The sequence below is a fragment of the Malus sylvestris genome, chromosome 10 (genome assembly GCF_916048215.2).
Source record: "Malus sylvestris chromosome 10, drMalSylv7.2, whole genome shotgun sequence".
NCBI classification, from domain to species: domain Eukaryota; kingdom Viridiplantae; phylum Streptophyta; class Magnoliopsida; order Rosales; family Rosaceae; genus Malus; species Malus sylvestris.
The window spans coordinates 3083455-3110425 of NC_062269.1; the positions used below are offsets into that span (position 1 = coordinate 3083455).

Consider the following 26971-nt stretch of genomic DNA (forward strand, 5'->3'; position numbering starts at 1 on the left):
AAAAGTCACGATTTTTATACAGTTTTGAAAATTTGAACATCGATATTTTTACATTAAGGGGAGGGGGAGTTTGGCTAAGCCACACAAATGGCAACCTAATTTGGTATCAAATTCGCCATTCACGAGATTCGAACCTAAGACCTCCCACTTCCAAGTGGAGAGGAATACCACCAGATCGTAGTACCGAGTGGCAAAAAATCATCAATAAATCTACTTGTTTTCACCTTCACCTTTCCATGATGTTTTAAAACTAATGTAATGCTTTACGTTAATATTCTTGAGTACAAGCCCCAATTTATGCAATGTTTTGGGCCTTACTGCAACAGCAACACACAACAACAACCAAGCCTTATGCCATTAAGTGGGGTATACTGTACACCACTATGATCGGGCTTGCACCAAATCTTTCGCTAGCTAGAAATACTTCATATCATTTCCTAGTCTTTTTCCAAGTCTTCCTAACTTTTCCTCCACCCCTTTTGCCTTGAGCCTTTATCTAATAGTTGCCTATTCTACCATAGCATTTGTAGATATTCGGTTCATGTACCCAAACCATCTCAACCAATTTATTTTCATCTTATCTTCAATGGAGACCCCTCCTACTTTACCTATCACGCTGCGATCCTGACATTCGTCCAAGATCGACGTGTGACGTCACCAATTACATGTATTTATAACATACCCCGCCTCCGAGATATGTACAAAGCACAACTCACAGTCCAACTGCGTGGTAATTTTTCATATACTTTATGGCTGCATCTAATCTCCTCATTAGACTGCCTACGTACCTTAAACAGGGATCAAGTCATTCATAGTTCATCTTTCACTACTCTCAAACAATCATCAATCACTATGTCTCAACATAATACCACGATTCATGTATGCAACATCTCAAGGAACATTCGACAAAGCACAATAATATTCTCTAGTCATCTTGCCATTCACACACACATATGCTTCCGAACACCATTCAATAATCACAGCAATCAATAACACATACAATACATCGAAATGCAGGGTTAGAGCCACATAGTTTGGCCGAAGCCTACATCTCTGAAGCTGAAATCAAATCCAAGTAACAAACAAGTCAAATGATGCGATTTCAGACCACACAACGAAATCCATCAACATTGGGTTCCGAACCACTCTACGAAATCACAAAGTAGAAGGGATTCTGAACCTCTCAACGAAATCAGAGTGGATACGATCCCGGACCATCATTTAACGGAATCGTGGATTAGAAGGGATTTTAGACCATCACTTAACGGAATTCAAGTGGATACGATTCCAGACCATCATACATTGGAATTGCGGATTAGAAGGGATTCCGAACCATCACTCAACGGAATCCAAGTGGATACGATTCTAGACTATCACTCAAAGGAATCACAGGTTAGAAGGGATTCCGGACCATCACTCAATGGAACCCCAGCGGAAACCCAGTTCCGGATTACTCAATGGAACCGAGCGGAAGTCCAAGGAATATAGCAATGGCTTGAAGAAACAATACAAGAACCAAGTACTCAATTTGGAACGGCTGAACAAAACAAAAGTGAAATAAGGAAACAAGATGGGAAACAAGTTCGGTGTCGATCCAACGGTCGGATCATTAATTCATATAATAACCAAGTGGCGGCCGACTAGGCGGTCAACTATGAAACTATATTAAAATATCGAGATTTCACTAAACGGATGTCATATACGGAATCAAGGTATCAAAATTAGCCTAGGATGGTTAGGTGAGGTCTCGGCCCACAAGCCGACACACGCGTTGGCCAGCCGCGCCCGACCCGCCGAAAAATTCAACTATTTCAATAAAAAAAACCAAATATTATAGGCATGTAGATCTCAATGAGGGGAGTAATTTTCATAACTGAGTTGAAGTCCAATTCGGATGGAAAGTGCTCATAATTTCCCTCGATCCACCGAAACACTAGAATTTGGGTGTCCTCGATTCAACCTCCATAGTAACTTCGATCCCTCCTCCACTGCTTAGGATTTGTTCCTAAGGTTGTGGGGAGCCTTATGGTGGTGGTGGTTGATGAAGTTACCTTTGGATTTGATAGATCGCCACCACAAACCTTGTCACACCCATCGTGCGGGTTTCACAATTTTAAGGCCAAATTCCATTTATTTTGGGGTGGAATGGGTAGAGGGGAGGCCATGGAGTGTTTCCCTAGGAGGTTGTTTGACGTGGTTCATCCAAAAAACCGACGAAAAATCGTTACCCGAACTGGGTTGGGTTACGCAGGAAAATGGGTCAAAGAGGGGATCTGATTCTCCCATTCTCTCCTCCCTCCTTTCCTTTTCTTGCTTTCTTCCCCCGTTGGTCACTCCCCCTCCTTTTCTCTCCTGCAACCTCAACTTACTCTCTCTCTTACTGTTATCTGGCAGCTTCTAATTTTTTTATTTTTTTTCAGAAACTTCTAACGTCTATAACGTCTCCTTTCTCGTCCTGATTCATGAATGGCCTTCGCCTATGCGCTCGTGGGGTTGAGCTCAATTAGAAAACATTAAGCGTGACCTCCAAAGGTCTATGGATTTTAAATGATTATTTTGAAAATTTCAAACTTTGTAATTAAGTAATTAAAATATAAAATTAATTTAAATTCACAAAAATACTATAAGATGCTGCGAATACGAAATACGTAAATTACAATAGTGAAATTTAGGAACGGAATTTCATATTACCTCGGATGTCCTCGTTGTTAATCAATCATTTTGACACCCCGACCCCAATAACACAAGTTACGAGGTCGAGATATCCTGGATGTCACTAAATTGACCATATGGCCCCATTGAGGGATGACTTCACAAGCTAACTTAAGAACGAAGCCATAGTAAGATGATTGCGATATGAATGAATTTGAATCAAAACATTCATTAATAATAAATCAAAAGTTTCTACAAATTTTCCTAATCAACCTCCCTACTTGGAACATATATTCAGGGTTTAGATCCCATTATTATCACATCACATCAGAGCTATCATGCCCCAATCCCGACATACGTCCAAGATCGATACGTGACGTCCCTCAACATACCCCGCCTTTTGGATATGTACAAAATATAATTCAAGATCCAGATGCATAATAATTTTGTGTATACTGTATGGCCGCATCTAACATCTTCGTTAGACTGCCTACGTACCCTCAATAGGGATCAAGCCATTCGTAGTTCCACAATTGTCAACTCTAATCTTTCCAACTTCTAACAAAAAATCATAAGGCACCATATTACACATGAACCTTACGTCAACAACGATTATCATCTTTCATACACGCATGTAATGTAACCCATTCTCACACATATATTTTCCAATTCATCCATCATATAGATCACTCTGTTTCACATAATACCGCAAATCATAGTATGTAACATATCAAAGAACCAACAAAGCACAATGTTATTCTCAAGTCACATTAATCAATTACTCTAATCATATTAATCTCAATCATACCCAACGTCATTCCACAATCATATCAATTAATTAATCATGAATCAAAGATACATGGTCTTAGCATTTAATTGTTTAATCAATGAATGCAATAACATATCATTTCACAAATTTAACCAAGGAACTCTATCAACTCTGAAGGATTCACCCAGACATCTAACGGTTCGTCTGGAAAAAATCACAACAGCTCATAATCATAATCTCATATAACACCATGAAAGGTAGGGCTAGAGCAACATAGTTCGACCGAAGCCTCGTCTCTGAAGCTATCTCGATCCAAACTCAATAAAACCCAAGGTGAACACGATCCCGGATCATCTCTCAACGGAATCACGAAGTAGGAGGGATTCCGAACCAGCTCTTAACGGAATCCAAGTGGATACGATTCCGGACTATCACTTAACGGAATCGTGGAGCACACTGCATAACCACCACTAAGTGAAACCCAAGTCAGATATGATTCCGGAACATCACTCAACGGAATCGCGGAGTAGAAGGGATTCCGGACCATCACTCAACGGAATCGCGGAGTAGAAGGGATTCTAGACCATCACTTAACGGAATCCAAACCAGGATACAATTCCGGATCATCACTCAACGGAATCGCGGAGTAGAATGTGTAACATCAATCAATAAAACAAGACATGGATCAAGTTACTCAAGGTACAAAGACTCAACGAAACGAGGATGAATAATGACACGAGGGTTGAAACATGTTTCGAAGGCAACCAACCCCATAACAATGGTTAATGGTCCACTACTAGCCCTCCCATTTCATCACCTCAATCCAATCATACAATACAAACCATATTTCCAATGCACAAGTCAAATCATACTTAATGAAAATAGATCAATGACCAAAAATAAAATAACACTTCAATAGAATTCACATTTAATTAACATGGGTCTATGGCATATATACATATACATATATATATATATATATATATATATATATATATATAATTCACATTTCAATATGCAATTCAAATCACTTTCACAAATAATACCCATCCATGAATCAAATCACATTTAATAAAAATAGATTGATGGCCAATTATAAAAGAATCACATTTTAATAGAAAACACATTTATAAAACCATTTCATATCCACAAATGATATTAATACCATCACTCAATTAGTAGTAAAGAAGATTAGAAAGGAATCTGGAAAGAAACTAGGTGTGGCAAAAACAGTACTCTGCTTCTCCACAAAATCTGCAGAAAACAGCACGATTGGACCAAGTTTAGGCTCCCTTTGGAACATTCAAAACTAAATCAAATCATGTAATATAATATGGGTTTTGAAGCTTGTGTTCTGTACTTTAAAAGCATACAAAGTTTGTAGCAAACGGAGCTCTAAATTGGAAGTTATGCCAAAAGAAAAATGGAGTCTTGAAACTGGACACCCAATTTTCTGCTGCTGTTTGGCAGCTCGCGACCCAAGTTTAAATAAGGTTTTGATCAACCAAAACTCAACGGATCGAAGTGAAAACAATTGGGTTACGACCATGAACATATGTACTTTCAACACTCTAAATTTTTTTTTCCAAAGAAGCACATGAAGGCCTAGAAATTAAGAGCCAAAGAAGGCTACTCGAAACTTGAGTTTTCTTTGCAAAGAAATCAATTTTCTGCAGCTTACGTAACAACCCACTTCCAATTCATATAACAAATCCCAAAATACTTCCAGGTAGTCTAGAAGTCATGTATAGAACATCCAAAACTAACATGACTCAAAATTAACAAGAAATTGACCTTTTGAACCAAACCCTTGATCAAGAAATTTGATCTACACACCCAATCCGAAATACCCAACTCTAATTCATGTTTAGACTAGTTCATTGAATGATAGAAACCCTAAATAGAATTAAGAACTCCAATATATCATGGCAGTTTCAATTCAACTTAAGAAAGTTAAATTCGAAAATCAAGATAATGAAGTAACAAGGAATTTACCATTTAAATCTCTGAATCCTTCCTTCACAATCACGTTCTCTAACTCCTCTCTCTCTGATTTTTGCCTGAAGAAAGAAGGATTTTCTTCCAACAGCTATGGAAGAGCCACCTCCTCCCTGTTTCTTTTTCTTTCCTTGCAAAGCTAGGAATAATGTGGAAGAACGTTCTTTTCCCCCTTCTCTTTCGCAACTCCCTTTTTCCTTCTCTCCTCCCTGTTTCTTTTCCTTCTTCCCCCCATTGGTCCCTCCTTTTCCTCCTCTGTTTCTTTTTTTTTCTTTTCCCTCTTTTTCTCACCACTCTCGTGGCTTTCCTTTTTCTTTTCTCCTTCAACCACTCCCGTGGCTTTTTCATCTCTTTTTTTTTTTTTTTGCAACAACTTCAAACGTCCATAACTATACCATTATAATCCGAACTCACAAATGGCTTTCGCCTATGCGTTCGTGATCTCAATATCTATTCAACAATATAAATTGTGACCTCGAATGGTCAACGGATTTTAAATAATTAATTTCCCAAAAAATAATATAAAATCTCTATAATACCAATACGTAGATTATAATAATGAAATCCAGGAACGTGATTTCACAAGAGCAGCTCGAAGTTTCATACAACAGAAAACACATAAAAGTGTAGTGCTATGCATAATCAAGAGTGCGATCATGCAAATATTACTGACAAAATAAATATGTAGTTGAGGAATCATCACCCAAAATCCAAAAGATGACACCTCACTGCCAAGTCCACTTGCCACCACTGAGGTTCTCCTGATTCTCGCTATGTTCTGAGGGGTCGATAAACAAAGTATGAAATCTGCTATTGTAGAATTATCAAAGAGACGGGCTTAGGGTCCACATTCAACAATATCGATATAGTCCCAACTTGGTAATTACTACCCGCACAATCCGTCAGGTGTGAGGTTTTATCACAAAAGGCCTTGGTGTTAGATGGAGTGAGGATAGGATATTTAAACTCTTCTGTACTTAGAGATATAGTTGATGTGAGATATTTCAACACCGATATACATTTATATAGTAAAAACTACATACATAATAATACTACCATAATAATGGTCACAATCAATTCATCTCGCACATCATATCAAAGAAAGTAAGTCATTCATAAAATCAAAGTAATAGAATATGATTTTATCAATATCGTAGATGATTCTTATAATCATGTAAATGCACGTTGGTGTGACTTCAATTCCAATGATCTCTCCCTTTTAACAACTAACTATATTTATTTCATAAACGCTATAATTTGTATTTATAAAAAAATGATTTAATCATATTAATTCTGCATAGTCCCTTGAAGTTGGATAGTAAATGTCATAAATAAGGCTTTTTAGTCAAAATGAAGTCATTGAGATTTGCCTAACTTATCAACTTGGTCCTTGAGATTCAAAATCAATAGAAGTGGTACATGAGATAGTCCACCATCAATCATTTTGGTCATTCAGTGAAAAATTGTGTTAAATAATAATTAAAATGATAAAATTACCCTCAATGTAATAAATAATAGGCCAACATGATTTGACAAAAATTGAGGGTATTTTTGTCATTTTATCTTTATTTTATGGAGATTTTTCACGGAATGACGAAAATGATTGATTGTGGATAAACTCAGGGACCAATTCTATCGATTTCAAATATCAGGAACCAAAATGAAGAGTTATGCAAATCTCAAGAACCATTTTAACTAAAAAATTATTACTCCTAATTTCCTAAGAGTGTTGCTACTCCCACCCCGATGTCTTATTTCTCCACCCACTCTAAATTAAATATTTTGTTTGCAAATTTATCCTCTTGCAAAATGACTTTGAAGGACCTAAACAAGAAAGGATTTTGACAAAGTAAGACCTAAAAAACATTCAATTTGAATATATATAAAAAAAAGTTTAGAAAAAAAAAAAAAGGAGGAAGAAGACTATAAGTAAGAACCATGCCTAGATCGTCCCCTACATCCCCTTCCATTCTTTTTCCTCTTCTTCTTCCATATCCATCAGGACAACCACTGCTTTAGTATTGGAGCTCCCCGTCGTCCTCCACTTCTTTCACGCAAAGATAAAACTCATGGCTAAAACACTCACTACGAATCCACGAACCCGTTATTTGTAGGTTGGCCTTCTGCAGATCCGGGAAGAGGCGACCCGCGCCACTCCTCCATATGCGCAACCCGACTAAAACATGTCACCTGTTCCATATGCCGTGCACGAGACATCTTCTCTTGTCCAAATCCAACCCACGACAACCTTCTCTAGCTGGGATACAAAATGACATCTCAAGTTTTCCATTGGTATCACCAAAAAATTTCCATTGGTATCACCAAAAAAATAAATAATTATTATTTTATCTTTTATTTATTGTTAGGAATTTAAAATATTAAGGTTATTTTAGGAATAAAGGGGGGTGTAGAGATAATATCTCATTGTTTTTACTTTTAATAGTGGGTGACAAAATAAGTAGGGTGGGAAGATAAGAAAAGGGGTTGGGTTTAGTAGCACTCTTTCCTAAAGCCCTTGGGAAGATATCTGCCAATTGTACCCGAGAAGAAATGCAGGAAGGAGGAATTTATAAAGACATGGGATACCTGCTCTTCGCTGCAAAAAACGACACTTAAAGGACAATTTTCCCGAGTTTTTCACCACCGTTTTTACCGTTTGCTGCAAAAAAGAAATACTCTCCCCTTGTGAGCTCCGTCGTCAATTCCCCTCGTGAACTTTGAGTCCCTCTGAAAAAATGATTAACCGAAATTTGAATTTTACAAACTTTGTGTTTGGTTATATCTAACGATCCCTAAATCCAAATTTATGGTTTAGATATATAAAAAAGATATCTCGGGTACTTCGTTGAGTTTTCAACATGCAGATTAGTTAGACATGCAGATTAGTTAGACAACTGAATTACTAATCTTTATTATTATTGCAACAAACACACGGATTACACTAAAAGCTAGTGAATCATACACTTGCAGATGACTTATCCAAACACAAAGATAAGACATGAGTTTATTATTATTGCTATAAACACACGAATTACAGCGAAATTCAAAAACTAAAAACAAGGAAAAAAGTAGTGATGAAAACCAATGCCACATTCGTGGGGAACACGATTGCATTTGCACATGCAACAAGCCTTTTAAATCCATAGGTGACCCAAATGGGATGAGTGAAGTCTCGTGAGGGTTTCCAGAGACGTTACCCACACTCGAAGAAAAAAGCTCATCTATCACGGTGAATGCCCGTGATAAATTGCAATCCACCACGGACACTGTGCCCGTTAGTATTCTGGATGTGATAAAAAGTCTCATTTTTTACCACGGGCTATGCCCGTTGTCAACTGCAATATGACCACGGATTGCACCCGTGGTAGATTGAGATCTAACACCACGTGCTATGACCGTTGTCGATTACTAATTAACCACAGCTAATGCCCGTGATAAATTGCAATCTACCACGGACACTGTGCCCGTTAGTATTCTGAATGTGATAAAAAGTCTCATTTTCTACCACGAGCTATGCCCGTTGTCAACTGCAATATAACCACGAATTGTACCCGTGGTAGATTGAGATCTAACACCACGTGCTATGACCGTTGTCGATTACTAATTAACCACAGCTAATGCCCGTGATAAAGTATTTTCCAAAATTAAAAAAAAAATATTTAACAAATATATATATATATATATTTGTATTTATATATTTTAGTATAGAATAACCAACAAAATTGCATATTTACTACAATATAATAAGCACATAAAAAATACTTGATAATATTATAACATAATTTAGAAATACTTGAGTTTCCAAATGAATACATAAACGGAAGTCATAAAGTACTATCTATGTAGTGTCAAAGTACCATTTTCTAGTGTAAGTACGAACTAAAATTACTCTCCAACTCGGACGTACTTTGATGGCCAGGCAATTGTACTAGATACAACATCCTCCATTCAAGAAGTTTTCAAGACCAAATGCACATTATTCTATCACCAACCAGATAAGAATGTAAATCGTAACCCTTTTCTCCTTTTGAAACCAAATCAAATATCATTTACTGGATTCTACGAACCCAACATCGATCTTTCGTAAGTTATAATCAGAAATATTAAAGCAATATATAGCAGATCAGGAATACAAAATCGTTTCCTCTTACACTCTTTACAGCGAACTACCCAATCCTTGTTGTTCCTCTGACATTGATGGCACATCATCAACGCACCTCCTCAAAATCCCAAAACAACAATTACATTATAAATCATCAGTGATAACAAATGACAAAAAAAAAAAGCCAGCGTACTAATTGGAATAGCTCCGATTACAAAAAATCCTCCAACAATATTAGCAATTAGTGATGAAGTAAAACATAGAAAAAACGAAAAAACCCTAAACAACGAGAGAACTTATGGAGAATAGATAGGGTTCAAATTTGTGGAAAAATGATGAAATAACACCAAGAAAATTCGTAGAAAGAAACCCTACGAAACTGACATACCAGAATCAAGACTATATAGTCTGAAACCGAGATTCCAACCTGAAAGAGAAAGACAATCCAAATCAAACTCACTGAGAGAAAGAGATAGTGAGAAGGCCGAGAGCTTGAGAGATCGTGAGAGTATCGCAAAAGAGCCAAATGCAACTACAAGACCACTCAATTCATACCAAATTTATATAGAGAGATCAGTGAATAATCTTTTGCGTCCTAGAAAAAAAGAACGATGTGAAGAGAAGGATTGAGGGGATAACCAAATATAACTGCAAGCAACTGGTGGGAACTTGAATGGCAGTTTCCTCGCTTAGTGGGTTTTTAATTAAGCTTTCCAATAAAAATTATATTAACCTTTATTATATGTTAGTTGTTTTACAATTATATCATCATTGGGACTCTCTTATAGCCATAAAACTATAAGTATATTGGGACTCTGATACGGTGCAACACCCATTAATGGGCTAATAAATTTAAATAAAATTATACATAGAAGTTTTTATGTTGTAATTATGGTAAAATTTTGATATCTTAAATTTTAAATATATAGTTCTATTTTTATTTTACATAGTTCGTGAATTGTAATTATCACTTTTTATTTGTTTTGTTCAAATCCCAATGAAGACAAACCAAAATTTGGGTGTTCTGGGTAGTCACAAAAGCAATGGAGGTCTCCTTGCCTCCCTCCCACGTTTTGTAGATTTTATTTATCATTATTTGTAACCATGTCATTTATTGATTGAAATTCTCCGCATCACTTTTAATTAGGACTATTGGATATTATTGGATTTAAAAGTTAAACAGAAGTGTAGTATTTCAAATATAATAATAAATAATAAATTATGAAAGAAATTTTTTTGTTGCAATCAATAATCAATATAGTAATAAATAATCAATAATATAATGATTCTAAATATATTTAAAAAAAACATAAAAACATCCACCACGGGCCGATGGCGTGGTGAATTTTCAAAAGGCGGTGTGGTCGTTTGAAGTAACCACTACGAGCATATCGCGTGGTGGTTTTGATATTCCATCACAGAATTAAAAACTGTTGTAGATTATTCACTTTTAACAACGGGCCGGAATCTAACCGTGGTGGATTAATGTTATCTACCACGAGCAACACTTGACCGTGGTAATTGAATAGTTTCTACCACGAGTTGTTGATGCCCGTGATGGAATTGACGTGGTAAATATGTTGTTATGTACTAGTGCCACAAACATCAAGCATACTGATCATCAACATCTGACTTGGGAGACCGAGTAGATATCCACCCCTCTAGGATCAGGTGTTTTTTGGTTGAGGCGTAATTCGAATCTGTTTTCAATGAACGGCCTGGTTAAGAGGTCGCTTTGCAAGTGACGTAATCGGCAGCGCGTGATTAGGTTGTTGCTGTCAGGTGGTCCGACAGGCTCGACCTTGAACAATGTGCAAGCCCAATTGTCTTTGGTTTCATTTCGGTCAGCAGCTGCGGCCAGGACCAATAGCCTGTTTTGGTCCACCCTTCTCAAGTAGTTGCCGTTGTAGGAGCATTTGATATGCACGTAATTCTTGTCGGCGTAGTCCTCATTGTTGGAAATTCAAATCAAATCAGGTTGTAAATGGCAGCTGCTAGCTGTTAGTTTCTTTACATGTTGTATTCACACTTGCTGCAACTACAAAGACTAAAGTTTCCTCCATGTGCCAGCTGAAAGTGTGTTGAAGGACAGCAGCTGTGTGCTGCCATGTGATGTGCTAGCCGAAACTATGTTGATTGCAAGCTGGAAAGATAGCTGCACATGTGTGCTAGACTGTCCAAAGTTCATATGATCTGTTTGTGTGTGCTGTTGTGTTTATTTTATTAATAGCACTTGAGTGGTCCTTCATTTTCTGCTTGTATAAATAAGCCTCCCGTAAGGCTTTAGTATAAGTCTCTGATTTGTCATTCCATTTCAAAAGTGTGTTTGCAAACTGTTTTAAATATATCAAAGTGCATTGTTTGCCGAAGCTTGTAGCTTCCCTCATTTCTCTATTTCTTTGTCCAATTTTATTGAGAGTGCAAAGTGAGAGGTGTGATAGAGTTTGTAAACTTATCACCCATATATTTTGGTATTGAGTTAGTAAACTTCTCAATACCAACACTCATTGTTTGGCTTCTTGGTGGTGAACTTTATGAACCTGCTGTTTTCATTGTCCTCGGAAAACTGGACAATCTCATTAAGGTCGCTTTCTGCATCAAGTTGATAGCGCAAATACCTGTTGTTGATATCTGCTTTCAGCAGAAAAGGGCTTGGTAGTACAGGTGTAGCCATATCGTATAGTATAGTTGGGATTGGGATGGTCTCTCTTTTTTATTCTCTGTTGATGATCTAATTTGGTTGCTGTGAATGTGGTGCTTAGTTCAAACCTGCTATCCTATTTATAAGTAATTAAGCACAAGCTAGCTCAAGTTATGGTCTTTAATTAATATTAATTGCCACATATCAGTTTTCCATCTCTTTCATTGATATGAACATGGCTGATCTCATTGGTGTGGCGCAATATTTGTTAAATTAGCCGTTCGGGTTGATTTCTTTGTATAACTCTTCTGCCAATTCAGCAACTTGTAGACTTAATTCCCATTACAAAATTAAAAAAATAATAAAATCCAAAACTAATTTAAGATAAATAAAGACTTTTTATATCATAAAATAAGACTTTCTAACTTTTATACAAGACTATAGTGACAAGATCAAACACATTGATGGGTGCACATTTTCCATTAACATCTGCTATGTGCGTTTAAACTGAGCGTGGAGTCTTTTTTAGCAATTAAAAGTTTTGTATCATGCAATTGACTTGGTTTGATAAGACCTACATCTAGATGACTTGGTTCTGAAGACTAATGTAAAACCTGCTATCCTATTTATAAGAAATTAAGCACAAGCTAGTTCAAGTTATGGTCTTTAATTAATATTACTTTCGACAAATCAGTTTCCCATCTCTTTCATTGATATGAACATGGCTGATCTCATTGGTGTGGCGCAATATTTGTTAAATTAGCTGATCGGGTTGATTTCTTTGTATAACTGTTCTGCCAATTCTGCAACTTGTAGATGTAATTCCCATTACAAAATAAAAATAAATAAAATCCAAAACTCATATACGATAAATAAAGACATTTTATATCATAAAATAAGACTTTCTATCTTGTATACATGACGATAGTGACAGGATCAAACACATTGATGGGTGCGCATTTTCCATCGACATCTGTTCTGTGCGTTGAAACTGAGCGTGGGGTATTTTTTAGCAATTAAAAGTTTTGTATCATGTAATTGACTTGGTTTGATAAGACCTACATCTAAATGACTTGGTTCTGAAGACTAATGTAAAACCTTATGTTGATATTTCTTGAGGGTGAAACATCCTTTGAGAAATGTTTTGGGCCTCATTACAATTTTTTTCATTTATTTTTTAAGTATCATCTTAAATATTCTACTATAAATACATTTGTGGATTTAATAACAGGTAAAACCACTTTCAAATATCTTGTGAAGTTTTTCTTAACGTCACGGAAATATTTTTAAGAAAATGAAACATTTGCATTTTTCACAAAAAATGTGGTTTGTCAGTTTTGTAAATTTGTATAAAAATCTTCATTAAGTCCATTTGTTTTCACATTCACCTTACCATGAGGCACTTAAAATTAATTTATAACTTTCCATCGATACTTGAGTATAGACCCTTGTTAAGGCAAAGAATTGGACTTCACTACAATTTTATTATTTTATTTATTTTTTAGGTTGTGGCAGAAATATTCTATTAAAACTAAATTTGTGGCTCAATAATTGGTAAAACTCTTTCCAAATGCTTTATAAATATATTGTCCTAATGCTAACGAAAAATATTTTGTGAAGATCAAGGATTTGGATTTCTCACAAAAAATGTGGTTGCTCACTATTTTTCTTTAGTTTTGCAAAATCGGACACAAAAAATGTGGGTATATACCTCGTTTAGGCAATGTTGGACCTCACTATTGTTTGTTTTTATTACTTTTTGGGTTTGGGTTAAAGTATTCATTAGAAATACATTTGTGGCTCAATAATTGGTAGACCACTTTCAGATACCCTATAAAGATTTTCTTAATGCTCTTGAAAAATAGAAAATTTGCATTTTTCACACAAAAAAATGTGGGCTAACATTCATGATTTTTAGGTGATTTTGCAAATTCATACAAAAATATTATCAAATCTTAAGCCCTTATAATTCTTGTTCGAAATGGACTGTCTGTCAATCGTACAAGATTATAATCACATGATAAACACACTGATGGGTGTGTAATTTCCTGCAATATCTTCAAAGTGCGATTAAAATGAGCGAATGTCGACTTTCATAAAGTAGTATGGGTATAGGTCTTTTAATATTGCAAGCTTTTATAACTCTTGTACTAACAATTTGTACATGTTTATAAATAGATTAACAGACTAACAGTTTGGATATAAATGAAGACTAAATGAGGGACTTAATTCTCAACTTGCACAGTACATACGTATGAAGTCTTTCGGTATAATTATAGACTTAATGTCTAGTTCATTAAGGTATTGGTCTCTAAAAGAACTGGATTTAGAGAACGAAAGTGCAATCAAATGAGAAATATACTAGTCTTTCACAAAGCACACGGCTGCAGATGTGGAGTCGTCTTTTATTTATTTATTTATTTGAACAAACGACTGAATCTACACTATGGGGTAGAAGAGTGGGCTAAATCTTAGAATGAGCTTACAATAATAATGTGGTTTAACTTCACCTTTGTAGATAATCGACTCTAAAACATTTCACTTACAAATGAAGAGGTATACCACCAAACCGTAGTACTAATTAACATGACAGCATACGGCTATAGGCGTGGAGTCTTTGTTAGCAATTAAAAGTTTTGTAACAAGTAATTGACTTGGTGTCATAAGGCCTACATCTAGATGACCCGGTTTTTAAAACTAATGTAAGAGCTTTTGTTGATATTTCTTGAGGGTGAAACACTGTTTGAGAAACATTTTGGGCCTCATTACAATTTTTTTTCACTTATTTTTTAGGTTTCAGCTTAAATATTCTACTATAAATATATATGTGGCTCAACTATTGGTAAAACCACTTCCAAATGTCTTGTAAAGATTTCTTAATCTCACGAAAAATATTTTACGAGAGTTAACACTCATTGTATTTTGTTGGTTTTGCAAATTCTTATGAAAATCATCATTTAGTCCATTTGTTTTCACATTTGCCTTACTGTAAGGTACTTAAAATTAATGAACAACTTTTCCACGTTAAGGCAAAGATTTGCGCCTCACTACAATTTTTTTTTCATTTAGAATTTTTAGGTTTCGAGTTAAATATACCATTAAAACTAAATCTGTGGCTCATTTAGAATTTTGGGTGTTGCAGTCCTATTAGATTAGGAATATGATTGTGTAAATCCTAATATATCTTGGAATATCTCCTATATACCTATTAGGAGTAGATAACCTATTAAATGTTGTAATCCTAAAGGGTAAGGAATTAACCTTCCTACTACTATAAATAAAGGCACAATGAGGTAAAATGACACACACCCACAATTACACATCTCTCTCTTCTTCTTCTCTATTGCCGCACCTTTTCTCTCTCTCTATGGCCTCCATAATTGTTTAGTAAATTATACCTACAACACGTTATTAGCACGCTCTTGACGCTGCTCTAAAGAGAGTTTATTCTTTAATCAGGAGAGTATTGCATTTTAATCCTTCTTTTTGTGATTAATTTATTATTTTATTGAATTGATCTACATGCTACTGATTCATCTTTCTTTGTTGAACGTGATACAATGGATTAGAGATGCAATTCCAACTTTCCGAGAAGGAACTTCTACAAATTCAAAGGCTTTTATTGTTTTCTGCCAATCAAATACACTTAAAATAAAGGAAGATATTTGAAACGACTGTGAAGCATGAAAACATTCCCCATGATGCATGAACCCCCTATGTTTATATTTTGCTTCAGATCTATATATTCTATATGTTCATATATTTGTCAATATATATATATATATATATATATATATATATATATTTGTTTCATGCATTACGCAATTAAATTGCTATGTGGAATTGTGAGTCAAAGCATTTAAATAAATTAGAAGCATATTAGGGTTTTTCAAACCCTAGATATCGAAAAAAATTCTTTAGGAAAAGCACTAAGCTAATGTACCAAGCCAGCAGCTTGTCAGAATCGCAGATTAAAAAAATTGCAGATTAAAAAAAATTCTGAACCATCACTCAACAAAATCCAAGTGGATATGATTCCAGACCATCGCTCAATGGAATCACCAGTTAGAAAGGATTTTAGGCCATCACTCAATGGAACCTCAGCAGAAACCCAGTTTCGGATTATTCAACGGAATTGAGTGGAAGTCCAAGGAATATAGCAACGGCTTGAAGAGACAATACAAGAACTAAGTACTTAATTTAGAAGGGCTAAACGAATTGAAAGTGAAATAAGAAAACAAGATGGGAAACAAGTTCGGTGTCGATCCGGTCGACTAGACGATCAACTATCAAACTATATTAAAATATTGGGATTTCACTAAATGGATGTCATATATGGAATTGGGGTATGAAAATTAGCCTAGGATGGTTAGCTAGGGTCTCGGCCCACTCGCCGATGCACACGGTGGCTAGTCACGCTCGACATGTCGAAAAATTCAACTATTTAAAAAAAATACCAAATTTTACAGGCATGTAGATCTCAATGAGCGGAGTAATTTTCATACATGAGTTGAAGTCCAATTCAAATGGAAAGTGCTCTGAATTTCCCTCGATCCATCGAAGCCCTAGAATTTGGGTGTCCTCGATTCGACCTCTATAGTAGCTCTAACGCCTCCTCCACTGCTTGGGATTTGTTCCTAAGGTTAAGGGGAGCCTTATGGTGGTGGTGGTGGTTAACGGAGTTACCTTCAGATTTGATAGATCGCCACCACAAACCATGTTGCACCCACCGTGCAGGTTACACAATTTCAAGGCAAATTCCATTTATTTTAGGGTGGAATGGGTATAGGGGAGGCCAACGAGTGTTTCCCCCGGAGGTTGTACCAAGCCAGCAGTTTGTCAGCATCACCAATGACGTCAATCTGACATCTATCGAACATCAGCAGCCTCTGTCTGGGCTTGCTGCATGTGCTTGAGTACCAGGCCTGGACCTGGGTTTCCTTCTAATGGCCTATAACTCTTGGCCTACAAACCAGCACGCCTATACTTGCGGACTAGTTCTGCATCGAAGCTAAAGCCTAAACGTGTTGGGCTTCACCGTGAAACGCCAGCAGCGCAAGGCTGCTGGGCTATTTCTAACACAGCCTGCGTCCCAAAAATTGCAAGCCTGCAACTTGCTTTGCAAGATGGGCTGCACATTTGCTTTTCCTCAACCCACTATCAGCCAAAATGTGTTGCTCTCTCTCGGCCTACTACCACATGCAGCCATGACCCGAGCTAAAAAAGCCTACAATTTTTGCAGGACCGTGTATTGTAGCCAACCAAAGGGTGTTGGGCTACATTCTTTTTTCCACCCAATACTAATTTTTGGCATTCTAAATAATTTTAACTCGAATGTTATAATTATTTTTGCTTCTACGATCGACCCCGAATGGTCCCGATATATTGAATTAATAAAAGTGACATGCAATCCATTAATCTAATAATTAATCCAAAATTATTGGACTAAAGCCCACTATTGGACATTAACGATTCAATAATTTATTTCTCTTCTTTGAACCGTTGACTCACTTTTGTAGTCCCAAAACACTCACACTTGAGTTCCCGAAGAAACTCAAATCCACTACACTTGAGTCCCGAATCACTTGGTTCATAGGATTCACTTCCCTGGAAGTGGAAGACAAGGCACAACAATGAATCTAAACTCGATCGTTGTCTCAAATCATTTCCATCTCATGAGATTAATTCGGATTTCTCCCGAGACTTAAAGTTCTTGGTCGAGTATACTAGTTTGGATGAGCTAAATGAAATTGAAATGAGATTATCATCGATGATGCTTTCACTTATATGGTAGCTACAGACATAAATGAAAAGCGACAATATCGAACCGTGTTCCGTTGATTAAGTGACAACATAGAATTGAGTGGACAACTAAAGTTACAATCCAGGTTAAATTTCTTACCAAAGTGTGTATTGGACCTGTCGTTCCTACACTGCCTAAGGTAATCCTGTTGTGTTACAAGTGGGAAATGAAGCGTTATAAGATGAATGAAATAGTGCAATATGATGCACGCCTTACGGTGCAAGGTTTCTCCATGGGGATATAGATACAGAGATTTACATGTAAGTTCTCGAAGAATTACATGGACTATTTCAAATGGTTCCAAAACCACAGAACACCCTCTTAACTCGTTTTGAGGCAATCACTTATGGATTGAAAAATCCGACGGATGTGGTATACCCGTCTAAGTGATTATTTGATCAGTCAGGGATGAATTATGCCCTTGCGTGTTAAACTATGAAGTCTTTTTCCAAATTGTTAAAGTTACAGTTTGTGTCGTTGACACGAATCTCACTAAGACTCCGGAAGAGCTTGAGAAAACTACTTCGCACCTGAATATGGAATTTGAGATGAAGGATCTTGGAAAAACTTGTTTATGCCTTAACCCAAAGTTGAAGCATTGTTCTGACGGTATTTTTGGTCTACCGGTCAAACTACACCCCGAATGTGTTACCTTTGAGTATACCTATGATCGTCCATACATTATATGAAAATGAGACCCTTAAAGAGGTTATGGAATCTGAAATTCCATATCTAAGTTCAACTTTGTGCTTCGTTGTACTTAGCTCATTGTATTTAGACAGGCATCTTAGCGGATCCAACCCCACTGATCCTTGAAATGATGTTTGCCTTGTTTGTTATGCTGACGCAGGTTACTTATCAAACTCACACAAGGTAAAATCCCTAAATGGTTATGTCTTTACGATTAGGGATATCACAATATCTTGGAGGTCCATGATATGACCTTAGTTGCGAAATCTTCGAATCGTTCCAAGACTCACCTTACTTCACTATGTCACAAGTGAGACATGGTTAGGAGTTCTTGTTAAGCATATTCAAAGTACTTGCTGTGTTTTCATCCATCGTTGAGTCCCAACGACGATCCATGGAGATTATGCCGCATGTATCAACCTGACCAAGCCATGATACATCAACGAAATCAACACCAAGACATATTGCATCCACATCTATATCAGCAAAGCATCATGAGATTGAATTCATGCAACCCGATCCCAGACAACCTTGCCGACCTCTACACGACGTCACTGCCGAAGTCAACCTTCCAAAAGCTTGTCCGAGGAATTGGTATGCCTAACTATTCATATGCTATGCTTGTTGTTCTCATTTGGAAGTTATGTCAAACTCAGGGAGAGTATCCAGAAGTATACTCACTTGATCTTAATGTACTCTTTTTCCCTAAGATTATGAGCATTTTTTCTACTGGGTTTTTGCTACCTAACTAGGTTTTAACGAGGCACCCATCCTGGGTTGATCATACCCTTGAAAGCTCTTCTACTTGCTTCCAAATGACGTATAGTTTTGACTTAATGCAACTTCTCACTTTTCTCCTTAGTTTATGGGTTTTTCTCCCACCTTGGTTTTACCATACCGAGGTTTTGTGAGTTTTACTTGTTATGCATTCTTCCGTTGATTTGAGACTCGCATTCGCTCATTGTGTCGACGACTTCATCAACTGTACTTGCTTCGTCATTGAAGACCTGTTGCACTATTTACTTAAGTATTTACACACTAAAGGGGGAGTGTTGCAGTCCTATTATATTAGGAATGTGATTGTGTAAATCTTAGTATATCTTGGAATATCTCTTATATTCCTATTAGGAGTAGATTGCCTATTAAATGTTGTAATCCTAAAGGGTAAGGAATTAACCTTCCTACTACTATAAATAAAGGCACAATGAGGTGGAATAGCACACACCCACAATTACACATCTCTCTCTTCTTCTTCTCTATTGCCGCACCTTTCTCTCTCTCTATGGCCAACATAATTGTTCAGTAAATTATTCCCACAACATTGGGAAGATAAAAGATCTGCATTTCTCACAAAAACGTGGTTGCTCACTGTTTTTAGTCGGTTTTGCAAATTCATGTAAAAATCTTCATTAAATCTATTAGTTTTCACCTTTGCCTCACAATGATGTTTCTAAAAGTAATGTAAGACTTTTTGTTGATATTCATGAATATACACCCCGTTTAGGCAATGTTCGGCCTCACTACTATTTTTTTACTTACTTTTTGGGTTTTGGTTTAAATATTCTATTAGAAATACATTAGTGACTCAAAAAATTAGTAGAACCACTTTTAGATGCTCTGTAGAGATTTTCTTAATGCTCACGAAAAAAAATAGAAAATTTGCAAACACAAAAAACGTGGGTCATGATTTTAGGCGAGTTTGCAAATTCGTACAAGAATCATTATTAAATATTTTTGTTTCAACCTTATCCTCACCACGATGGTTTTAAAATTAGTGCAATAATTTCGGTTAATATTTCTTGAGAGTGAAACCCCATTTCAGCAATGTTTTATGTGCAACTATTATGTTTTCAGTTAATTTTTGGGTTTCAGCTTAAATAATCTATGAGAAATGCATTTGTGGCTCTATAATTGGTAGAACAACTTTCAAATGCCTTATAAATATTTAATTAATGTTCAATAAAATATTTTGTGAAAATAAAAAATTACATTTTAGACAAAAAAAAAGTCACGATTTTTAGACGATTTTGAAAAGTTGTATAATTTTTTTAATATATCGATATTTTTACACTAAGGGGAGGGGGAGTTTGGCTAAGCCACACAAATGATAGCCTAATTCGGTATCAAATTCGCCATCCAAGAGATTTGAACCTAGGACCTCCCACTTCCAAGTGGAAAGGAATACCACAAGATCGTAGTACTGAGTGGCAAAAAATCATCAATAAATCTACTTGTTTTCACCTTCGCCTTTCCATGATGTTTTAAAACTAATGTAAGGCTTTACGTTCATATTCTTGAGTACAAGCCCCAATTTATGCAATGTTTTGGGCCTTACTACAACAGCAACACACAACAACAACCAAGCCTTATGCCATTAAGTGGGGTCTAATGTACACCACTATGATCGGGTTTGCACCAAATCTTTCGTTAGCTACAAATACTTCATATCGTTTCCTAGTCTTTTTCCAAGTCTTCCTAAGTTTTCCTCCACCCCTTTTGCCTTGATCCTCTATCTCATAGTCGCCTATTCTACCATAGCATTTGTAGATACTTGGTTCATGTACCCAAACCATCTTAACTAATTTTCTTTCATCTTATCTTCAATGGAGACTACTCCTACTTTACCTGTCATGCCCCAATCCCGACATTCGTCCAGGATCGGCACGTGACATCACCCATTACATGTATATATAACATACCTCGCCTCTGAGATATGTACAAAGCACAACTCACGGTCCAACTGCATAGTAATTTTTCGTACACTTTATGGCTGCATCTAACCTCCTCATTAGACTGCCTACGTACCTTAAATAGGAATCAAGCCATTCGTAGTTCGTCTTTCACTACACTCAAACAATCATCACGTAAATCACCATGTCTCAACATAATACCACGATTCAGGTATGCAACATCTCGAGGAACATTCGACAAAGCACAATAATATTCTCTAGTCATATTGCCATTCACACAAACATATGTTTCCAAACACCATTCAATAATCACAGCAATCAATAGCACATACAATATATCGAAATGCAGGGTTAGAGCCACATAGTTTGGCCAAAGCTTACATCTCTGAAGCTTAAATCAAATCCAAGTAACAAACAAGTCAAACGATGCGATTTTGGATCACTCAATGAACTCGCAGAGTAGAAGGGATTCCAAACCTCTCAATGGAATCCGAGTGGATATGATCCCGGACCATCACTTAACGGAATCACAGATTAGAAGGGATTTCAGAACATCATTTAATGGAATCTAAGTGGATACGATTCCAGACCATCACTCGACAGAATTGCAGATTAAAAAAAATTCTGAACCATCACTCAACAAAATCCAAGTGGATATGATTCCAGACCATCGCTCAATGGAATCACCAGTTAGAAAGGATTTTAGGCCATCACTCAATGGAACCTCAGCAGAAACCCAGTTTCGGATTATTCAACGGAATTGAGTGGAAGTCCAAGGAATATAGCAACGGCTTGAAGAGACAATACAAGAACTAAGTACTTAATTTAGAAGGGCTAAACGAATTGAAAGTGAAATAAGAAAACAAGATGGGAAACAAGTTCGGTGTCGATCCGGTCGACTAGACGATCAACTATCAAACTATATTAAAATATTGGGATTTCACTAAATGGATGTCATATATGGAATTGGGGTATGAAAATTAGCCTAGGATGGTTAGCTAGGGTCTCGGCCCACTCGCCGATGCACACGGTGGCTAGTCACGCTCGACATGTCGAAAAATTCAACTATTTAAAAAAAATACCAAATTTTACAGGCATGTAGATCTCAATGAGCGGAGTAATTTTCATACATGAGTTGAAGTCCAATTCAAATGGAAAGTGCTCTGAATTTCCCTCGATCCATCGAAGCCCTAGAATTTGGGTGTCCTCGATTCGACCTCTATAGTAGCTCTAACGCCTCCTCCACTGCTTGGGATTTGTTCCTAAGGTTAAGGGGAGCCTTATGGTGGTGGTGGTGGTTAACGGAGTTACCTTCAGATTTGATAGATCGCCACCACAAACCATGTTGCACCCACCGTGCAGGTTTCACAATTTCAAGGCAAATTCCATTTATTTTAGGGTGGAATGGGTATAGGGGAGGCCAACGAGTGTTTCCCCCGGAGGTTGTTTGACGTGCTTCGCCGAAAAATCCGACGGAAAACCATAAGAAATGGCTACCCGAACTGGGTCGGGTCATGTAGGAAAATGGGTCAAAGGGGGGATCTGATTCCCTCATTCTCTCCTCACTCCTTTCCCCTTCTTGCTCTCCTCCCCCATTGGTCACTCCCCTGTCCTTTTCTCTCCTGCAACCTCAACTTCCTCTCTCTCTCTTGCTGTCATCTGGTAGCTTCTAATTTTTTTTTTTCTTCAGAAACTTCTAACGTCCATAACGTCTCCTTTCTCGTCACAATTCATGAACGGCCTTCGCCTATCCACTCGTGGGGTCGAGCTCAATTAGAAAACATTAAGAGTGATCCAAAGGTCTACGGATTTTAAATGATTATTTTCAAAAATTAAAACTTTGTAATTATGTAATTAAAATATAAAGTTAATTTAAATTCGTAAATTACAATAGTGAAATCCAGGAATGGAATTTCACATTACCTCGGATGTCCTCGTTGTTAATCCAATCATTTTGACACCCCAACTCCAATAACACAAGTTACGAGGTCGAGATATCCTGGCCGTCACTAAATTGACCATATGTCCCCATTGAGGAATGACCTCACAAGCCATCTAAATAACGAAGCCATAGTAAGATAATTACGATGTGAGTGAATTTGAATCAAAACATTCATTAATAATAAATCAAAAGTTGCTACAAATTTTCCTAATCAACCTTCCTACTTGGGAACATATATTCAGGATTTAGATCCCATTTTTACATCACATCAGAGCAGCTAGAAGTTTCATACAACAGTAAACACATAAAAGTGTAGTGCTATGCATAATCAAGAGTGCGATCATGCAAATATTACTAACAAAATAAATATGCAGTAGAGGAATCATCACCCATAATCCAAAGGATGATACCTCACTGCCAAGCCCACTTGCCACCACTGAGGTTCTCATGATTCTCGCTATGTCCTGAGGGGTCAATAAACAAAGTATGAGTATATCAAGTTCTATCTCGTCAAAATCAATCGAATAACCTCCGTTTTGAAATCACCTATTGTAGAATTATCAAAAAGACGGGGCATAGGGCCCACATCCAACAATATTGATATAGTCCCAACTTGGTAATTACTAGCCGCACAATCCGTCAGGTGTGAGGTTTTATTACAAAAGGCCTCAGTGTTGGATGGAGTGAAGATAGGATATTTAAACTCTTCTGTACTTAGAGATATGGTTGATGTGGGATATTTCAATATATATATATATATATATATATATATATATATATATATATATATATATAGTAAAAACTACATGCATAATAATACTACCATAATAGTTGTCACAATCAATTCATCTCGCACGTCATATCAAAGAAAGTAAGTCATTCATAAAATCAAAGTAACAAAATATGATTTTATCAATATCGTAGATGATTCTTAAAATCATGTATACGCACGTTGGTGCGACTTCGATTCCAATGATCTCTCTGTTTAACAACTAAATATATTTATTTCATAAACGCTATAATTTGTATATATAAAAAAATGATTTGATCATATTAATTCTGCATAGTCCCCTTAAGTTGGATAGTAAATGTCATAATTAAGGCTTTTTAGTCAAAATGGAGTCTTTGAGATTTGCCTAACTCATCACCATGGTCCCTGAGATTCAAAATCAATAGAAGTGGTCCATGTGATAGCCCACCATCAATCATTTTGGTCATTCGGTGAAAAATTATGTTAAATAAGAATTAAAATGACAAAATTACCCTCAGTGTAATATACAATAGGCCAACATGATTTGACAAAAATTGAGGGTATTTTTAACATTTTATCCTTATTTTATGAAGATTTGTCACGGAATGACGAAAATGATTAATTGTGGACAAACTCAGGGACCAATTCTATCAATTTCAAATCTCAAGGACCAAAGCAAGGAGTTATGCAAATCTCAATAACCATTTTAACTAAAAAATTATTATTCCTAATTTCCTAAAGCCCTTGGGAAGATATCTGCCAATTGTACCCGAGAAGAAATGCAGGAAGGAGGAATTTATAAAGACAATGGATACCTGCTCTTCGTTGCAAAAAACGACACTTAATGGACAATTTTCCCGAGTTTTTCACCGACGTTTTTACTGTTTGCTGCAAAAAACAAATACTCTCCCCATGCAAGTTCCGTCGTCAATTCCCCTCGCGAACTTTGAGTCCCTCTGAAATAATGATTAACTGAAATTTGAATTTTTCAAACTTTGTGTTTGGTTATATCTAATGATCCCTAATTTCAAATTTATGGTTTAGATATATAAAAAAGATATCTCGGGTACTTCGTTGCTATCCATTAAGCTCCCCAATTTCAAGCAAAGCAAAAAATTCTAATTGAGTTGAGTTTTGAACATGCAAATTAGTGAGACAACTGAATTACCAATCTTTATTATTATTGCAACAAACACACGGATTACACTAAAAGCTAGTGAATCATACACTTGCAGATGACTTATCCAAACACAAAGATAAGACATGAGTTTATTATTATTGCTATAAACACATGGATTACAGCGAAATTCAAAAACTAAAAACAAGGAAAAAAGTAGTGATGAAAACCAATGCCACATTCGTGGGGAACACGATTGCATTTGCACATGCAACAAGCCTTTTAAACCCATAGGTGACCCAAATGGGACGAGTGAAGTCTCGTGAGGGTTTCCAGAGACGTTACCCACAAACATCATGCATACTAATCATCAACATCGGGCTTGGGAGACTGAGTAGATATCCACCCCTCCAGCATCGGGTGTTTTTTGGTTGAGGCGTAATTCGAATCTGTTTTCAATGAACGGCCTAGTTAAGAGGTCGCTTTGCAAGTGACGTAATCGGCAGCGCGTGATTAGGTTGTTGCTGTCAGGTGGTCCGACAGGCTCGACCTTGAACAATGTGCAAGCCCAATTGTCTTTGGTTTCGTTTCGGTCAGCAGCTGCGGCCAGGACCAATAGCCTATTTTGGTCCACCCTTCTCAAGTAGTTGCCGTTGTAGGAGCATTTGATATGCACATAATTCTTGTCGGCGTAGTCCTCATTGTTTGGCTTCTCGGTGGTGAACTTTATGAACCTGCTATTTTCATTGTCCTCAGAAAACTGGACAATCTCATGAAGGTCACTTTCTGAATCTAGTTGATAGCGCAAATACTTGTTGTTGATATCTGCTTTCAGCAGAAAAGGGCTTGGTAGTACAGGTGGAGCCATATCGTATAGTGTAGTTGGGATTGGGATGGTCTCTCTTTTTTATTCTCTGTTGATGATCTAATTTGCTTGCTGTGAATGTGATGCTTAGTTCGAACCTGCTATCCTATTTATAAGAAATTAAGCACAAGCTAGCTCAAGTTATGGTCTTTAATTAATATTAATTTCGACAAATCAGTTTCCCATCTCTTTCATTGATATGAACATGGCTGATCTCATTGGTGTGGCGCAATATTTGTTAAATTAGCCGTTCGGGTTGATTTCTTTGTATAACTCTTCTGCCAATTCTGCAACTTGTAGACTTAATTCCCATTACAAAATTAAAAAATAAAATAAAATCCAAAACTAATGTAAGATAAATAAAGACTTTTTATATCATAAAATAAGACTTTCTAACTTGTATACAAGACTATAGTGACAAGATCAAACACATTGATGGGTGCGCATTTTCTATCAACATCTGTTCTGTGCATTTAAATTGAGCGTGGATTCTTTTTTAGCAATTAAAAGTTTTGTATCATGTAATTGTTTTGGTTTGATAAGACCTACATCTAGATGAGTTGCTTCTGAAGACTAATGTAAAACTTTATGTTGATATTTCTTGAGGGTGAAACATCGTTTGAGAAATGTTTTGGGCCTCATTACAATTTTTTCATTTATTTTTTAACTTTTGGTTAAATATTCTACTATAAGTACGTGGCTTTAATAACTAGTAAAACCACTTTCAAATATCTCTCTTTCAGAAGAAAGGGGTTTGGTAGTACAGGTGGAGCCATGTTGTATGGTGTAGCTGGGATTGGGATGATCTCTCTTTTTTTTTCTTTTTTTTTTTCCTTTAATTTGCATGCTTTGAATGTGATGCTGAGTTCAAACCTACTATCCTATTTCAAAGAAATTAAGAACAAGCTATCTCAAGTTATGGTCTTTAATTAATATTAATTTCCTCAATCA

The 26971-nt window shown here is 36.4% G+C and overlaps 1 protein-coding gene and 1 long non-coding RNA gene across 2 annotated transcripts; both read right to left on the reverse strand.

Annotated features, from left to right (window-relative positions):
- LOC126585170 (uncharacterized) lies at positions 1 to 21134 on the reverse strand. The gene is made up of 2 exons (XR_007610347.1): positions 20897 to 21134; positions 1 to 224 (listed from the first exon to the last, which is right to left on the reverse strand). It is a non-coding gene; the product is annotated as an uncharacterized LOC126585170 (long non-coding RNA).
- Positions 21135 to 25525: 4391 nt separating this feature from the next.
- Positions 25526 to 26023, reverse strand: LOC126587102 (uncharacterized). Its single transcript, XM_050252076.1, has one exon. It carries the CDS (start codon positions 26021 to 26023, stop codon positions 25526 to 25528), a length of 498 nt encoding a protein of 165 aa, XP_050108033.1.
- Positions 26024 to 26971: the final 948 nt, after the last annotated feature.